Source organism: Moschus berezovskii, chromosome 4 (genome assembly GCF_049115385.1).
Source record: "Moschus berezovskii isolate FMDL1 chromosome 4, NW_MosBer_1.0, whole genome shotgun sequence".
NCBI lineage: Eukaryota > Metazoa > Chordata > Mammalia > Artiodactyla > Moschidae > Moschus > Moschus berezovskii.
The window spans coordinates 100,350,126-100,366,793 of record NC_142463.1 but is presented as its reverse complement, the minus strand read 5'-3'; the positions used below and the strand labels follow the sequence as shown (position 1 = coordinate 100,366,793).

The 16,668-nt window shown below is 44.3% G+C and overlaps 1 protein-coding gene, 1 long non-coding RNA gene and 1 other non-coding gene across 3 annotated transcripts; all 3 read right to left on the bottom strand.

Annotated features, from left to right (window-relative positions):
* Positions 1–3,304: 3,304 nt before the first annotated feature.
* On the bottom strand, positions 3,305–10,299 carry LOC148778110 (uncharacterized). Its single transcript, XR_016037282.1, has 2 exons — positions 10,209–10,299; positions 3,305–4,435 (listed from the first exon to the last, which is right to left on the bottom strand). It is a non-coding gene; the product is annotated as an uncharacterized LOC148778110 (long non-coding RNA).
* On the bottom strand, positions 8,333–9,251 carry LOC148778112 (NBPF family member NBPF6-like). Its single transcript, XM_088836011.1, has 3 exons — positions 9,191–9,251; positions 9,014–9,123; positions 8,333–8,416 (listed from the first exon to the last, which is right to left on the bottom strand). Exons 1-3 carry the CDS (start codon positions 9,249–9,251, stop codon positions 8,333–8,335), a joined length of 255 nt encoding a protein of 84 aa, XP_088692137.1.
* Positions 9,927–10,090, bottom strand: LOC148778111 (U1 spliceosomal RNA). Its single transcript, XR_016037359.1, has one exon. It is a non-coding gene; the product is annotated as a U1 spliceosomal RNA (small nuclear RNA).
* Positions 10,300–16,668: the final 6,369 nt, after the last annotated feature.

Below are 16,668 nucleotides of genomic sequence, written 5' to 3'. Positions count from 1 at the left end.
AGTTCGTGGATTCTATTTGCATCCAAAAGAGAATACTAACTTAGAAACGATAATGGCGGAGGGGAGGGGGCTTCCCTGGTTAGGAATTTGCCTAGCAATGCAGAGGACACAGGTTTGATCCCTGGTCCAGGAAGGTCCCACGTGCTGTGCGGCAACTAAGCCCACAGGCCGCAACCACTGAGTACATGGGCAGCAACTACTGACGCCGAGAAACCAGCAGACCACAGGAGAGGAGCTCCCGGTCTCCACAACTGGAGAAGCCCCGTGCGAAGCTGCGAAGGCCCAGGGCAGCCATCAATCAGTCAATCAATTAAAAAAAAAAAACCCTATGTGATCAAATAAGCTGAAAAAAATGCTGCATTTTTAAAAATGGAAAATTTGAATAGTCTTTTATGATATTAAAGATTTTGAATTAATTTATGATTATAATGCTGTGATGATAATATTTTCAAAAAGAGTTCTCATTGAGGGGAAACATGCTGACATAATTAGAAATGAAACATGATGTCTGAGATTTCATTTAAAAAAAATAGGAAAAGGTAAGTGCATGGATTGTAGTAAGACAAGTTCAACCATAAGCTGGTAATTGTAGACCATGCCTGACAAGATGGGAGTGTTCTGTTATGTCTACTTTTGTGTACTATTGAAATCTCGGATTTGAAAAAAAATGATAGGAGAACACAGGTCCACCTAGAATAAGAGCAGCTGAACCTCTCATACAATTCTGAGGGCTAGGAGAACAGAGAGAGTCAAGGACACCATTCAAAACCCAAACAACCAGGGACCCGAGAACACTGTGGACATGACTTGGTTTGTATTCAGTTAGGTCTGGGAGCCACACAGCAGCAGAGGGATCAACAAAGGCCCTGCATATAGAGGAGCGCACAGCAGGGAGGGAGTACTCCAGACAGAACTCAGGTAGAATAACTCACGGAAAGAGCGTGTGGATAAACTCAGAGGATGTCTGAGACATGGTTGGCTCTAGCTCTGGTGACTGGGGAATTGACAGGAAGGGGATCAGTGCAGAGCACCGAGGGGGACAATCTTGAGGAGGCATTTACTGGGATCAGCTGAGACCGAGCTGAAGGGAGCATCCTTTGGACACTTGTGGTGATGAAAAAGAATGGTGCAACTGGCAGAAATTAAAGGTCCTACTGGAAGAAAGAGAATCCCCAACTCAAGAGACACACCATGCCTTTCTCCCAAGTCTTAGCTCGGCTAGAGTAATTGCACAAGACAGACCTAGAATAAAGAAATCAACTAAGCCACTCAAAGCACGAATCCCTTCTGACCTAGAACAACTGACTCTCATTCAGGTAAACCTAGTCATGTGAAAATGAAAACTATATAGCAGACATTTCTTCCAAGGTGACAGAAGAAAAAAGTGTAAATTGAGAGTCAACAATTTCAACAAATGAAAAGACTGCCTCAAAATTAATCAAAAAACATTGGGGAATGTAAAATGGCATCCATATTTTGAATTGTTCTGAACAAAGCATTTGTAGATACATACACATGGAAAAAACTTCAATATTTTACATAAGAAATACACAACACGAGACAGAAGTAGACAGGAAAGAAGAAATGAGAAATTGGAATTGACAGAGATAAAAAAAAAAATTGAGGGTAAAGAAAATTCTCTGGAAAAGAAAATGCTAAATGACAAGGTACATAGAGAACATATTTATCCAAACTTATAAGGGACGCTGCATTAAAAATGAAAGCATCAAACAGAATAGAAATGAACAAAAGATAGTGAGAAAAGATCAGAAAGTCATAGAGACCTAGGGGAAGTAGACGTGGAATGGTCAGCTCTAAGACCTATTCAAGTCGAGCCGAAAGCCTTATTTTAAAAAAGAAAAAATGTCCTGAAGCTCCAGACCACCCTTTGCCTCAGTGAAGAAAAATCAATTTACATTCTACATCTCAGCAGAACACACAAAGTAAGACATTATTAAAAAAAAAAAAAATCAATAGAACTCATTGTGGACAAGTTCTTTATATTTAGCCAAGGTGTCTGTACTGTATCAAAGCAACAGAAAACAAGATTAAATATATCAAACTTAAGGAGTCCTCAGTCCATCATGAGAAATCTTTAAAGACGAACTCTGCTCAAGAATTGACAGGAAACTATGAGTTATATACATCTGGTCATCACTGAATATATGTGATTGTAGATTTAAACCACTGTGTCGTAGGCCCTGCTCTGGGGGCGGCCTAGGAACACCCTCAAACTTCTGCAGGGAGGCTGCTAGTACTCCCAGAGTGGGACAGCCATCCTGTGCCACCAGGGGGTCGAAAGGACCCAGTGGGCCCCTCCTCCAGCTCTTACCTCTACCCTCCAACTAGCACATTAACAAAAAAAGGTAGGAAAAATATAGTATATAAAGGGTATACATTTGATTGGATTGAAATAATACTATAAGGTAGGTAAAGACAGAAGAAAAAGCAGAATAATGTCCTTCAGCATCACAGTAGTAAAAAGTTGAAGTTGATAGATAACATTTGAAACATACACTTCAAATATTAGAAATGTGACAAAATACTAAAGGACTAAACGTGTCAAAAATTCTAGTGCACTAACTAGCTATCCAGGCCTTCCAAAATACCAAGCAAAAGACACACAGACACAAATACGCATACACAAAGAAAATAAAATAACAGAGAAAGAAACCCAGAAGATACAACCTCTGCAAATGGGAAACATAGATGAAAAGATGTGAGAGGAGTTTAAGATACAAACTGAACAGGAGAAACAAAGGGGCTTCCCTGGTAGCTCCGCTGGTAAAGAATCTGCCCGCGATTCAGGAGATACCGGATCGATTCCTGGTTTTGTAGGATTCCCCGGAGAAGGGATCGGATACCCACTCCAGTATTCTTGGGCTTCCCTGGTGGAATCCCCCTGCAATGGTGACACCTGGGTTGGAAAGATCCCCTGAAGTAGAGAATGGCAACCCACGCCAGTATTCTTGCCTGGAGAATCCCCATGGACACAGGAGCCTGCTGGGCTGCAGTCCATGGGGTTGCAAAGAGTCGGACACAACTGGCAACTAAGCACAGCACGGCACATGAGAAACAAGAGTATTTAGGTTATAAAAAATCATGTTAATAATGGATTGTGGATGGGGGAGGGGTGGGAAGGAGGTTCAAGAAGGAGGGGACATAGTTACACTTATGGTTTGATTCCCATTGTGGTGTGGCAGAAACCAGCACTACACTGGAAAACAGTTATCCTCCAATTAAAAATAAATGCAAGAAAATCATGGATTATAACACTGAATTTTAAAAAAGCACGAGTCCGCAGTGAAACACAAAAATATTTTTAATCATATGTTAGGGGTATGGATTGTCTTTTCCACAGCACAAAGCTGGCAATACCACAGATGTGATAATTGACACACATCAGGGATCAATAAAGGGTGGTAAAATTTTTACAGAAAGAGCACCATAGAATACAGTATTGATACACCCTCAAAATACCACTAATCAAATTGCTCATTACACACACAAAAGCCTGTCTTTTCAAGAACAGATCTTATAAGCCTCTGCATAACAGTGTTCAAAGCTGAAATAATAATAGTGGGGACAGGTGAAGTGGACACTCTTAGCCTCCAACCAGGCTGCACTCGGAAGCACACAGCATGCACTAGATGGTGTTCTTGGCAAAAAGGGTTCACCGGAATTTAATCATGAGGCAGTGATCAGACAGCTGCAAAATGGAGACCTTTCAGTAGACAACTGACCTGTCCTCTGCAAAGAAGTCAATGTCACGACCGTCAAAGACAACTACAAGAAGGTGAGGAGATGTTTGAGGTTCTGAAGGACTAAAGAGATAAAGCAACACGATCTTTTTAGTCCTTTGGGACCTAAAACTTCTCTTCTCCTTTTGTTGTCTTTTTGGTGCAAACATCGACCGTTTGAAGAAAGACAGGCCAGCTGTCTAGTTCAAAGGTCTCAATTCGGCAGTTATCTGATATCTACCTCAGTATTAAACACAGGATAAACACTTTCAGCAAGAACAATGCGCAGTAAATGCTGTCTGCTTTGAGCACAGTCCATCTGGTGGCAAAGAATGACCGGGTTGATATGTTGTCTTCTTCCAATTGTTCCCATGCTGGTGTGTGGAGGACGACTATTTAGAGGAGCAGCATTAAGGTCTTTCCAAACTGTGTGTCCATCAAAGCACTGATCACCTTACTGAGGATTACATTCGGAGGCCGAGGACTGGGATTACTCGCATCAATTCTGTCCCTTGGAGTGTGGACAGTGGTTGTTGGTTGGGATGTTCATTCTCAGGAAAGGATCCCTCCAGTGTTGCTGAGGTTGAAATCGAGTTGCTGTTGTAGATTCTTTTTCATCAAATGGAAAAGGTAATTTTATAGTGTGGTTTCTCAAATCAACAATATCTTGTCTTAGTTCCTAAAGTAATTGATATCTGTGAAAGACAGAGAGAGAGAGAAGAAACGTGAGTCTTCGTTAGGCCCTGCTGAGCCTGAAGGGATGGCCACATGGTGACTGGGGCCAGGGGCAGACAGAGCTCCTGTTGACAGGACGAGCTGAAGGGAGAGCCACAGGCTGGCTGGAGAGGGAAGTGAGATCCATGATTGAGAAGGAATACCTCCTTAAACTTTCATCTAGCCTGTGGTGCAGCATCTAAGGAACCCTGTCCTCACCCCACCTGTGCTTGGTGATATCTCAGCTCAGAGCTGCTTCAGAGTCTTAACTGGATCCCCGCCACTCAATCCTCAACAGTCATTGGACTCTTGAATCCCCTCCATCTGTATGCTTTCCCACACGTTCAGGGATGGACGTGCTGAGCATCCCTCATACACACTTAGAAACAGACAGCTATGGGAGCAGAGGATCCTCAACTGAGAAAGACACCCTCTTCTACCTCTTCATCCCTGCCTTCTCAGGAGAAGCAGGGTCCTGGAAAGTCCTGGATGTGAGCACCAATAGGGACCTCAGAATGTATCCAAGTCTACTTCCATAATTTACAGAGGAGCTATGGTTTCAAGGGTCCAAGGACTATCCAAAACCACATGACTTGTTACTGACAGCTCAGGCCATAGGCCCTTCCTATATATTTGCGGGAAGGGAGAGGAGGAGAGGAAAGCTCCAATCTGGAGGAGTCAACAGTTAACAGAGGCTGTTTGGTCATCCTCCTGGACAGGAGTAAGGCGTTCCAGGGAAATCCTGCTCCAAAGAGACAGGGATGAATGCAAAGAGGGGAAACTCAAAATAAAATTCACAAAAAGAGAGCAGGGAGTGTAACTTTGTGTCAAGCCATTTGCATCCCATGGACACCAAAATGTTAGGAAGGTGGTTTCATGCTGGATCTACCTTAAAGCATTTCTAGGAATATCCTTGACATCTACACAAATAAAACTCTGAAGTGAAGGAGGATTCAGTTTAGTCATACTAAATTCTCATCACCTTTTTCTCAAACTTTTCAAAGAAAGATTCTCTACTAGTAATTTATGCTACTGTATAGAAAAAAATCCAGAAGAACAAATACTTCTGCTTTCTTGACTAGGCCAAAACTTTGACTGTGTGGATCACAACAAACTATGGAAAATTCTTAAAGAGATGGAAATAACAGACCACCTTACCTGCCTCATGAAAAACCTGTATGCAAATCAAGAAGCAGCCTTAGAACCGGACATGGAACACGGACTGGTTCCAAATTGAGAAAGGAGTATGTCAAGGCTTTATATCGTCACCTTGACTCTTGAACTTTTATCCACAGTACATGATGCGAAATGCTGGGCTGGATGAAGCACAGCTGGAATCAAGATTGTCAGGAGAAATATCAATAACCTGAGATATGCAGATGACACCACCCTTACAGCAGAAAGCAAAGAGGAACTAATGAGCCTCTTGATGAAAGTGAAGGAAGACGGAAAAGGGTGGTTTAAAACTAGGCATTCAAAAGAACGAAGATCATGGCCTCCGGTCCCATCACTTCATGGCAAAGAGATGGGGAAACAGTGGCTGACTTTATTTTTCTGGGCTCCAGAATCACTGCAGATGGTGACAGCAGCCATGAAATTAAAAGACGCTTACTCCTTGGAAGAAAAGTTATGATAAACTGAGACAGCATATTAAAAAGCAGAGACGTGACTTGCCAACAAAGGTCCATCTAGTCAAAGTTATGGTTTTTCCAGTAGTCATGTATGGATGTGAGAGTTGGACCATAAAGAAAGCCGAGTGACAAAGAATTGATGCTTTTGGACTGTGGGATTGGAGAAGACTCTTGAGTCCCTTGGGATGCAAGGAGATCCAACCAGTCCATCCGAAAGGAAATCAGTCTTGAATTTTCATTGGAAGGACTGATGCTGAAGCTGAAACTCCAATACTTTGGCCACCTGATGCGAAGAACTGACTACTTAGAAAAGATTCTGATGCTGGGAAAGATTGAAGGCAGGAGGAGAAGGGGACAAAAGAGGATGAGGTGGTTGGATGGCATCACCGACTCGATGGACATGAATGAGAGCAAGCTCTGGGAGTTGGTGATGAACAGAGAAGCCCGGCGTGCTGCAGTCCATGGGGTCACAAAGATTTGGACCCAACCGAGCAACCTAACTGAACTGATAGAAGGGTATGTAAAAGGAAAAATATGGCAGGATAAGGCCTAACATTCATTATGGGGTTTTGGCATAAAGGCTATATTCGATGAAAAAAAAATTGTTGCATCTGCTGTTCTGAGCCAGTTAGTAGGCTGTGAACATATTTAGTGAATAGCTAACTGCAAGTTGCATGTTAACAGTAGAAAAGGAAATACTGAATTTTATTCTTGTGGCAAGGGGAGGCTCGATTTTATACGTTGGGGTCTATGTAATTTTGTTTGTTTGTTTTATTGTATCTTGGACTATGAAAATTGTGAGACACTGAATCCAGAGGGATTATGTATCTAACTTAGCTATCTATGTCTCTCTTTTTTTCTCTTTCCTCTTCTCCAGGCTGTACAAAATATTTCCGTTGAGAGAAGAATGTAAATTCCCTTACTTGTTGATATTCAGCTTTTTTAGGAAGCAGCCACTCATAGGCCACGCCATATTGGTTACTTATATCCTATCAGATCCACAGTCCTTCTAATCCTTGATGCATATTAGCAGAGCTTTGAAAGATACTGATATCCAAACCTCATCCCCAGAACTTTAAAATCAGAATTTCCTTGGATTGGGATAAGGCAAGCATGTCACCTCAACACTCAACCTGTGTTCATTTTACAGTAGCACGATTTAGAACTACTCACTAGGCCTGCACTATTTCACATCTCTCTTTTTATTTTCTCCTTCTAGTCCAATATGGACTTCTCTCCACTGGCCCCAAAGATCTTTTGGTCTTTCTCTGTTACTCTCCTATGAATAATTGGCCTTCTCAATTGGATGGGCTGAAGCAATGATTATCTTGTATTCTTGTGTATCTCTCTGGGTCTTCATAAATGTGGCCCAAAGTTAATCCAGTCCAATGCTGTCCTACATGCCCTGGCCTCAGATTTCAACTCAGTTCATTTTTCTGGGCTTTTACTAATATGGGGAAGGAATAATGTGAGTAAAACTGGAGAGGTCTGAATGCCTGTCCATCTCATGCTCTCTGTATTTTGAAATCCTGGCTTCTGTATCTCCTTTTCCCCAATGTCCCTAATTTAGGGAGCCATTTACTGTCCTCCACCTAATGCCAGCTCCAGGGAGTTCCTGGAAGCCCCCTGCACATTAGCAAAGTTCTGCCTATCAGAGGCTGAAGGGAATCATGACTCAGGCCAGTCCAGACTCCCACCTATGACCCGGGTTCTTATTTTATTTTAGTAATCAAGGCTTTTTCCTTCAGTCTGGGATTTCTTATTCGGGTGGATAAGCTGAGGGGTAAGGGCTGTCCTAGGTTCATTTCTCCAGAAGCCAACGCACGTGCCAGTGATTCCTTAAGACGTGATCCTGAAAGAAAGAGGCAGTGGACTTGGAGGCAGGGGCAGGGAAAGTAAGGGGAAGAAGCCAAGAATGTGTGTGATTTAAGGCCAATGTTTTCAGTGGCTTAAATGCTGCTATTCTGATGAGGAGGACCATGGATCTGGGCTTCCTGTGGCTAATAGGAAAGGTCAGAGGGCATATGAGGACGGTAGTAGTGGGAAAACAAAGTGGTCAGAGTCTAAACAGGAGACTGAGACGGAGGGCACTGCAGGGTGGCCGCCCCCATGGAAAAGAGAGGAAAGACCACGCAGAGGCAGTGTCAGCTGCTGAGTGAGCACATGAGGAAGAGAAACGTTAGTGGGGGATTCAGCCACAGCAGACAAAGAGCACAAGGAAGGAGCGCACGGGGTTACCTCCGGACCCTAAGCCTGAAGGCCAGGGAATCTGCACGCTAGTCTCCACTTGCCAAACAGCAGTTTTCTTCTGATAATCTTCTGTTTCAAACTCTTAAGCCGGGCTCCAAAATCACTTCAGATGCTGATTGCAGCCAGGAAATTAAAAGACGCTTACTCCTTGGAAGGAAAGTTATGACCAACCTAGATAGCACATTAAAAAGCAGAGACATTACTTTGCCAACAGAGGTCCGTCTAGTCAAGGCTATGGTTTTTCCCGTGGTCATGTATGGATGTGAGAGTTGGACCGTGAAGAAAGCTGATCGCCGAAGAATGGATGCTTTTGAACTGCGGTGCTGGAGAAGACTCTTGAGAGTCCCCTGGACTGCAAGGAGATCCAACCAGTCCACTCTAAAGGAGATCAGTCCTGGGTGTTCATTGGAAGGACTGATGCTAAAGCTGAAACTCCGATACTTTGGCCACCTCCTGCGTCGAGTTGACTCACTGGAAAAGAGGCTGATGCTAGGAAGGATTGTGGGTGGGAGGAGACGGGGACGACAGAGAATGAGATGGCTGGATGGCATCACCGACTCTGTGGACATGAGTTTGAGTGAACTCCGGGAGTTGGTGATGGATAGGGAGGCCTGGCGTGCTGCGATTCATGGGGTCGCAAAGAGTCAGACACGACTGAGCGACTGAAATGAACTGAACTGAACTGAAGTCTTTAATCTTGTTACAGACTGGACGCTCATGTGTGCTTGCTCTGGAGCCCTCACCTTCCAGCTTGGGAGGGTTCTTCACTCTGATGGAAGCATCCAGCTCTGAAGATAAAACCACAGCCAACAGGATCCATTGTTATTCATGATTTACAAAGACTCACTCCTTCACCCAAGAAGGACATCAGGTACAGAAAGTGTCCAGGAACAAGAAAGGCCATCTGAAAGCCCATGGGTAGGTGAAGACAATGGAGATATTTTTCTATTTTCTTTTTGGCTGATCTTCCTTATACTTCCCAGTATTGTTAAGTGTGCCACAGAGCAAACATGTTTCCAAATGCCATAAGTGAGCTAGAAAAATAAAATGGATGACAAAAAATTCCTAGGTAGAAAAGACAAAGGCAAGAAACTCCTACAGGATGCAGTTTGTACTGTTGGGAGGAAAGAGATGAGGCAAAGTCAAAGCTGAAGGAAAACCTCAACAAAGAAACGGGGAAGTCTAAGTTGGAAAATACATATTCATATGTATGTAAACACTACATATGATATTTATACATAATTCAAATAAGGCATAGACGATATGATACAAATTGGAAGAAACCTCACGAGTGTTTGTGATGGAATAAACGGAAGAAGGATTCGAGCCAGTGAACGGATCACTCATATTGGCTTCCTGATGAGTTGAATTTGGACAAGAAAATAGAAAAATAGGAGAGAAGCTCTTTGAGTGACAGGAACTCGGAAACATGGATGGGGGTGGGGGGAGGCCCAGTGCTATGCAGCATAAACACACAGTCTCGCAACACGCGCAAAAACAGCTTAAAATACTAACCTACTGATACAGTGACAGAGAACAGCTTTGCTTAAACAGCCACAAAAGATTCGACCTGATTTTTCACAAGCAAAACCAGGGGAAAGCGCGAACGCAGTCCCCCACTACCACAAATTATGCAGTCGAGTTTCCCACATTTGGGGAAATCGCAGGGGTCAGCACATCCGGAGTGCAATGGATAAGCCTCGCCCTGGGAAAACCACCTTCGTGATCATGGTATCTCCCCTGCCAGGTAAGTATGTCTTGCCCCCCTGCCGCCCCGCCTCAACTTCATACGCCCCGCACTGTACACACACGCTCACTTTACTCCCCGCACCCCCGAGCCTTCTAGGACCCTCCACACGGCGGATCCACGCACGTTCAAGCAAAAAGTCCTGCATTCTCTCCCACGCCACGGGAGACCGTATCGTGTTTCAGCACCAGACGACGGACCAGCAGCCCCCGCGCCCGTATATCTCCATACGACACGCCCCGCCCGTGACGTCACCGGGAGTCCGCGCGCGCTTCCCTCCAGCCCACGCCCCGCCCTAGTCCCCGCCTCCCTCCTGCCACGCCGTCCGGCCCGGCCAAGCGGCCGGCGGGCGCCCTCTGGGGAAAGTGACGTCCGCCTCCAGCTCCCGTTCTCCCGCCCACCCTCTGCGGCTGCCTGCCTAGCGTTTGTCCTGCCCGGCACCGGTCTGGCGGTCGGCTGAAGCCTGTGCCCCTACCTTTTTTCAACTAACGGCGTTCAGTGGGGAGAACGGAACATCTAGCAGTCCGGGGGAAACCGCTTCCTTTCAAATCCCGTTGTCTTTGTGATGTAGTGTTGTGTGTATGTCTAGTAAAACGCATTAAGCGTGGCGACTGGCCGTGAACGTCTTCAGAATTCAATTTCACTCATTGAGAATTTCACTTATGTTCCGTTCAAACATTTTTCATTAGTATTCCTAAATACCTGTGTTTATTTAGTCATTGATGTCTCAGTATCTTATTTTTTTGAAACTACCTAGTTAATTTACTTCCATCAGTTAAGTCAGCACAACTCTAGGACTTTCCCAAATATCTGGAAAGATCATTTGAAGTAGACATCTCTAAAATATAATTTTTTAAAAGCGCTTAGCCAAAGCTCTTATCTCATTTACATTTACTTAAAGCTTTCATCCTATCGAGTTATTTTCCTTGCAAAAGATATAATAAGGTCTTATTTATTAAACCTAGGAACAATAAAATTCAAAACTGGGAAAGGAGTATGTCAAGGCTGTAAAATATTGTCGCCCTGCTTATTTAACTTATATGCAGAGCACATCATGCAAAGCGCCAGGCTGGATGCCTCACAAGATGGAGTCAAGATTGCCCAGAGAAACATCAACTACCTCAGATATGCAGATGATACCACTCTGATGGCAGAAAGCAAAGAGGAACTAAAGAGCCTCTTGATGAGGACGAAAGAGGATGGTGACAAACCTGGCTTAAAACTCAACATTCAAAAACCGAAGATCGTGGCATCTGGTCCCATCACTTCATGGCAAATAGGTGGGGAAAAAGTGGAAACCCTGGCAGATTTTATTTTCTTGGGCTCCCAAATCACTGCGGACTGTGACTGAGAGCCAGAAGAATCGACGGTTTCGATTTGTGGGTGCTGGGTAAGATTCTTGAGAGTCCTTTGGACAGCAAGGAAATCCAACCAGTCAATCCTAAAGGAAATCAACCCTGAGATTAACAAAACTATGCAGATGACAGCACCCTTATGGCAGAAGGCGAAGAAGAACTGAAGAGCCGCTTGATGAACGTGAGAGAGGAGAGTGAAAAAGTTGGCTTAATCACTGCAGATGGTGACTGCAGCCATGAAATTAAAAGACGCTTGCTCCTTGGAAGAAAAGCTATGAGCAACCTAGACAGCTTGTTAAAAAGTGGAGACATTACTTTGCCAACAATGGTCCATCTAGTCAAGGCTATGGTTTTTTCAGTAGTCGTGTATGGATGTGAGAGTTGGACCATCAAGAAAGCTGAGCGCCGAAGAAATGATGCTTTTGAACTGTGGTGCTGGAGGAGACTCTTGAGAGTCCCTTGGACTGCAGGGAGATCCAACCAGTCCATCCTAAAGGAGCTCAGTCCTGGGTGTTCACTGGAAGAACTGATGCTGAGGCTGAAACTCCAATACTTTGGCCACCTGATGAGAAGAGTTGACTCATTGGAAAAGACTCTGATGCTGGGAGGGATTGGGGGGCAGGAGGAGAAGGGGAAGACAGAGAATGAGATGGCTGGATGGCATCACCGACTCAAGGGAAATGAGTTTCAGTAAACTCCCGTGGTTGGCGATAGACAGGGAGGCCTGGCATGCTGCAGTCCAACTCATGCTGCAAAGAGTTGGACACGACTGAGTGACTGAACTGAACTGAATATTTGTTCACATTGTTCAGAGGACAAGTATCCCACGTATTTTAATTCTTTAGGATCCATGGGACAGTCACCAAACCCAACTTCTTGTTCCCTTTGTTCCCAACAGATGGGGCAGGGATGATAGGTTGACCTTTCTCTGGGGTCATCCAAAATTATTCATCCCATATGTGGTAAAATTCTTCCAATTACCTGATGGATTGGCCCTTCTTACTGGCCATTGAGTTCTCGTTCTTTATATTTTTTTAACTAAAAGGTATAGGCTTGGGTTACTTTTGTAGGGTTTGCACTTACCTCAAATGGTACCCCACGGCCTTGATCAATTTGGTTAAAGTCCAGGTTACACCAAGTAAGAAGCAACAGGTTGTGAGTTACCAAGGAAGCAAAGGCCTCTTGTTGCTGTCTCAAAAATGAGCAAAGGGAGCTAAAGTCCCCTTTGCATAGGGGAGGCACCCACCAAGGAAGTCCGTCGATTACTGACAAAGGCATGGCCCCAGAAACCTAACAGTTAGAAGTATATGGAAGTTTGTATATGAGTGGGCCCAGGACAGGAACACATTATCCTGAGTTTGCAGTCCCGGTAGGGTCATCGTGCCAATCAAGAACAGCAGAATTATTCACAGCAGCTCCATCCTGAATCTGTTGTCGCTGAAAATGAAACGGGTCTTCAATGATTACTTCAGGTCAGGAAGGAAGGTCTTTTCCTCTGCTGCTGTCTTGAGCCGGGTGTGGTGAATCTATGGAGTAATACCTGCAACTCGAACTGCAGTGGGAGTGATTAGTACGATAGTGTATGGCCCTTTCCAGGTGGGGGATAATGTCTGCCATTTCCCATCCTTTACCCATACTGAATCTCCTGGTGAGTATGGGTGTACAGTAGGACCTAAAGAAAAGGGAATTCTTTCTTTTTGAACATAAGGGGTGATGTCATGGATTACCTTCCCCAACTGTTCCAGTTGCCGTTAACACCTCCATCCCTCCTCTTTGTGATGAATTTCCCTTTACTTCCTGAATAGGTAGGGGAGCCCTCCGGAACTTTATCTCATGGTAGGGGGGCGGAGGCGGTCATGCCGATAACACTAATGGCAACAAGTCCATCCAGGGGGATGCCAGTTTCTTGCACCCATTTTGCCAAGGTCACCTTGATGGTCCAGTTCATTCTCTCAACCATTCTTGAGCTTTGTGGTCTATAAGCTGTATATAGCTTCCATTTAATATTTATTGCTTTGCAGACCAGTTGGAGTAATTCAGCCACAAATGCAGGCTCATTATCTTATTCTATACTCAGAGGAAACCCAAACCTAGAAATAATGCCTCTCAGCAAGAATCAGGCCACTTCGTTCGCTTTTTCAGTCTTGGTGGGGTAAGCTTCTACCCATCCCAAAAAAGTACATACCATCATCAGCAAATATCTGTATCCTCAGCATGGATTTATGTCAGTGAAGACTACTTCTAGATGTTTAAATGGAGTGGTCCCCTATAATTGTATTCTGGGAGGCGCAGTCTCCTTGGGAGATGGGTAATTCTTGGCACATTGGTAGCTTGTATCTGCACACAAGGCTATTAGGATTTGCCTTTGCTCATGGAAGTGTTAAGCCATCCTTACAACAAGCCCCAGTAAATTTCCCGTATTTACATGCAGGATGGGCAAGTTCTGTGATGATTAAAATAAAAGCTGTAACTAACGCCACGAAACAGGCCCTCCTGGACAACGCAAAGGCAATCCAAGCTTTAAATGAAGAATGAATGCAAATGAGAAAGGCAGTGATTCAAAATCGGATGGCTTTAGACATACAGCCGCCCAAGTAGGGACACCTGCTATAATTAAAATTGAATGCCATATATCCCTGATTTATCTGGCAATGTATCAGCCATTCTAGACGACATGAAAAACCAGGTAAAAGCTATGTCTAATGATGATACTCCTTTTTAGACGTCGGTATTTTCTTGGATCAAAGTTGACTGGTGTAAAATCTTTTCATAATTATTTTGTTAATCATTGTATTGTTAATTTGGGGGCCTTGTATTCTCCAGTGTATAACTCGATGTGTAACATCCAGACTGACAGTCCTGCCGCAGTTACATAGTCCCCGTGTGCAATACTTACCCATGCCTGATGCCCATCATTAAAGATAAGAGGAGCATCAAGAGGGAGGAATGTTGGGGCCAGTGTGAGGAAAGCAGGAGAGACTTCATCTTGAAGCCTGTCGTCCATCTTAAAGACTGGACGTGAACTGTGCCTGAACCCTGCCCGAAAGAGTGAGGAAACCATTGCTAGTGAAAAGCAGGTCTCCTGGAGACTTCCCTCCCTACTGATGACAAACGGAGACTGTAGTGGAGGTCAGGCTGCCCCTGTTAGATAAACCATGGAGACATCCCCCCCCATCCCCGCCTTGATGTATAACCATTGTTCCCCCCCTTTGACCTTAGCTGTTTGTTCTCCTAACACCTACTTCTTGTAAAACTCAATCATATACAACAAAGAGGTTGCTAACATGTAACCAGTCACATAGTGGGGGTATAAAACTGGGCCTCTCAGAAACATCAGGGTCCTTGTGGGGAACTGATTCCCCTTGGCCCCACTGGCATAATAAACTGTACTCGACTGTCCTGAGTGTCCCCTGAGGTGTGTTTTGCGACTCCGGATTCCACAACAGTGTTAAACAAGGGCTGAGAAGGAGAACAATAATAACCGTTATCGGGCCTAGACAGGGAAGGAACCAGGTGAACTTCGGAAAGGCTTCCTTAACAGTTGACCTGACAGGGGAGAAGAGGTTGCCCCTGCAAAGAAGCAGAAATAATCGAGCCTATAGTTTTGTTAATGTCAGCATTAAAGTTCATTCTACTTGACTGTGTATATTATTGTTTGTTCAGTTCAGTTGCTCAGCCGTGTTTGACTCTTTGCGACCCCATGAATCGCAGCACGCCAAACCTCCCCGTCCAACACCCGCTCCCGGAGTTCACCTAAGCTCATGTGCACAGAGTCAGTGATGCCATCCAGCCATCTCATTCTCTGTCTTCCCCTTCTCCTCCTGCCCCCCAATCCCTCCCAGCATCAGAGTCTTTTCCAATGAGTCAACTCTTCTCATCAGGTGGCCAAAGTATTGGAGTTTCAGCCTCAGCATCAGTTCTTCCAGTGAACACCCAGGACTGAGCTCCTTTAGGATGGACTGGTTGGATCTCCCTGCAGTCCAAGGGACTCTCAAGAGTCTCCTCCAGCACCACAGTTCAAAAGCATCATTTCTTCGGCGCTCAGCTTTCTTGATGGTCCAACTCTCACATCCATACACGACTACTGAAAAAACCATAGCCTTGACTAGATGGACCATTGTTGGCAAAGTAATGTCTCCACTTTTTAACAAGCTGTCTAGGTTGCTCATAGCTTTTCTTCCAAGGAGCAAGCGTCTTTTAATTTCATGGCTGCAGTCACCATCTGCAGTGATTAAGCCAACTTTTTCACTCTCCTCTCTCACGTTCATCAAGCGGCTCTTCAGTTCTTCGCCTTCTGCCATAAGGGTGCTGTCATCTGCATAGTTTTGTTAATCTCAGGGTTGATTTCCTTTAGGATTGACTGGTTGGATTTCCTTGCTGTCCAAAGGACTCTCAAGAATCTTACCCAGCACCCACAAATCGAAACCGTCGATTCTTCTGGCTCTCAGTCACCGTCCGCAGTGATTTGGGAGCCCAAGAAAATAAAATCTGCCAGGGTTTCCACTTTTTCCCCACCTATTTGCCATGAAGTGATGGGACCAGATGCCACGATCTTCGGTTTTTGAATGTTGAGTTTTAAGCCAGGTTTGTCACCATCCTCTTTCGTCCTCATCAAGAGGCTCTTTAGTTCCTCTTTGCTTTCTGCCATCAGAGTGGTATCATCTGCATATCTGAGGTAGTTGATGTTTCTCTGGGCAATCTTGACTCCATCTTGTGAGGCATCCAGCCTGGCGCTTTGCATGATGTGCTCTGCATATAAGTTAAATAAGCAGGGCGACAATATTTTACAGCCTTGACATACTCCTTTCCCAGTTTTGAATTTTATTGTTCCTAGGTTTAATAAATAAGACCTTATTATATCTTTTGCAAGGAAAATAACTCGATAGGATGAAAGCTTTAAGTAAATGTAAATGAGATAAGAGCTTTGGCTAAGCGCTTTTAAAAAATTATATTTTAGAGATGTCTACTTCAAATGATCTTTCCAGATATTTGGGAAAGTCCTAGAGTTGTGCTGACTTAACTGATGGAAGTAAATTAACTAGGTAGTTTCAAAAAAATAAGATACTGAGACATCAATGACTAAATAAACACAGGTATTTAGGAATACTAATGAAAAATGTTTGAACGGAACATAAGTGAAATTCTCAATGAGTGAAATTGAATTCTGAAGACGTTCACGGCCAGTCGCCACGCTTAATGCGTTTTACTAGACATACACACAACACTACATC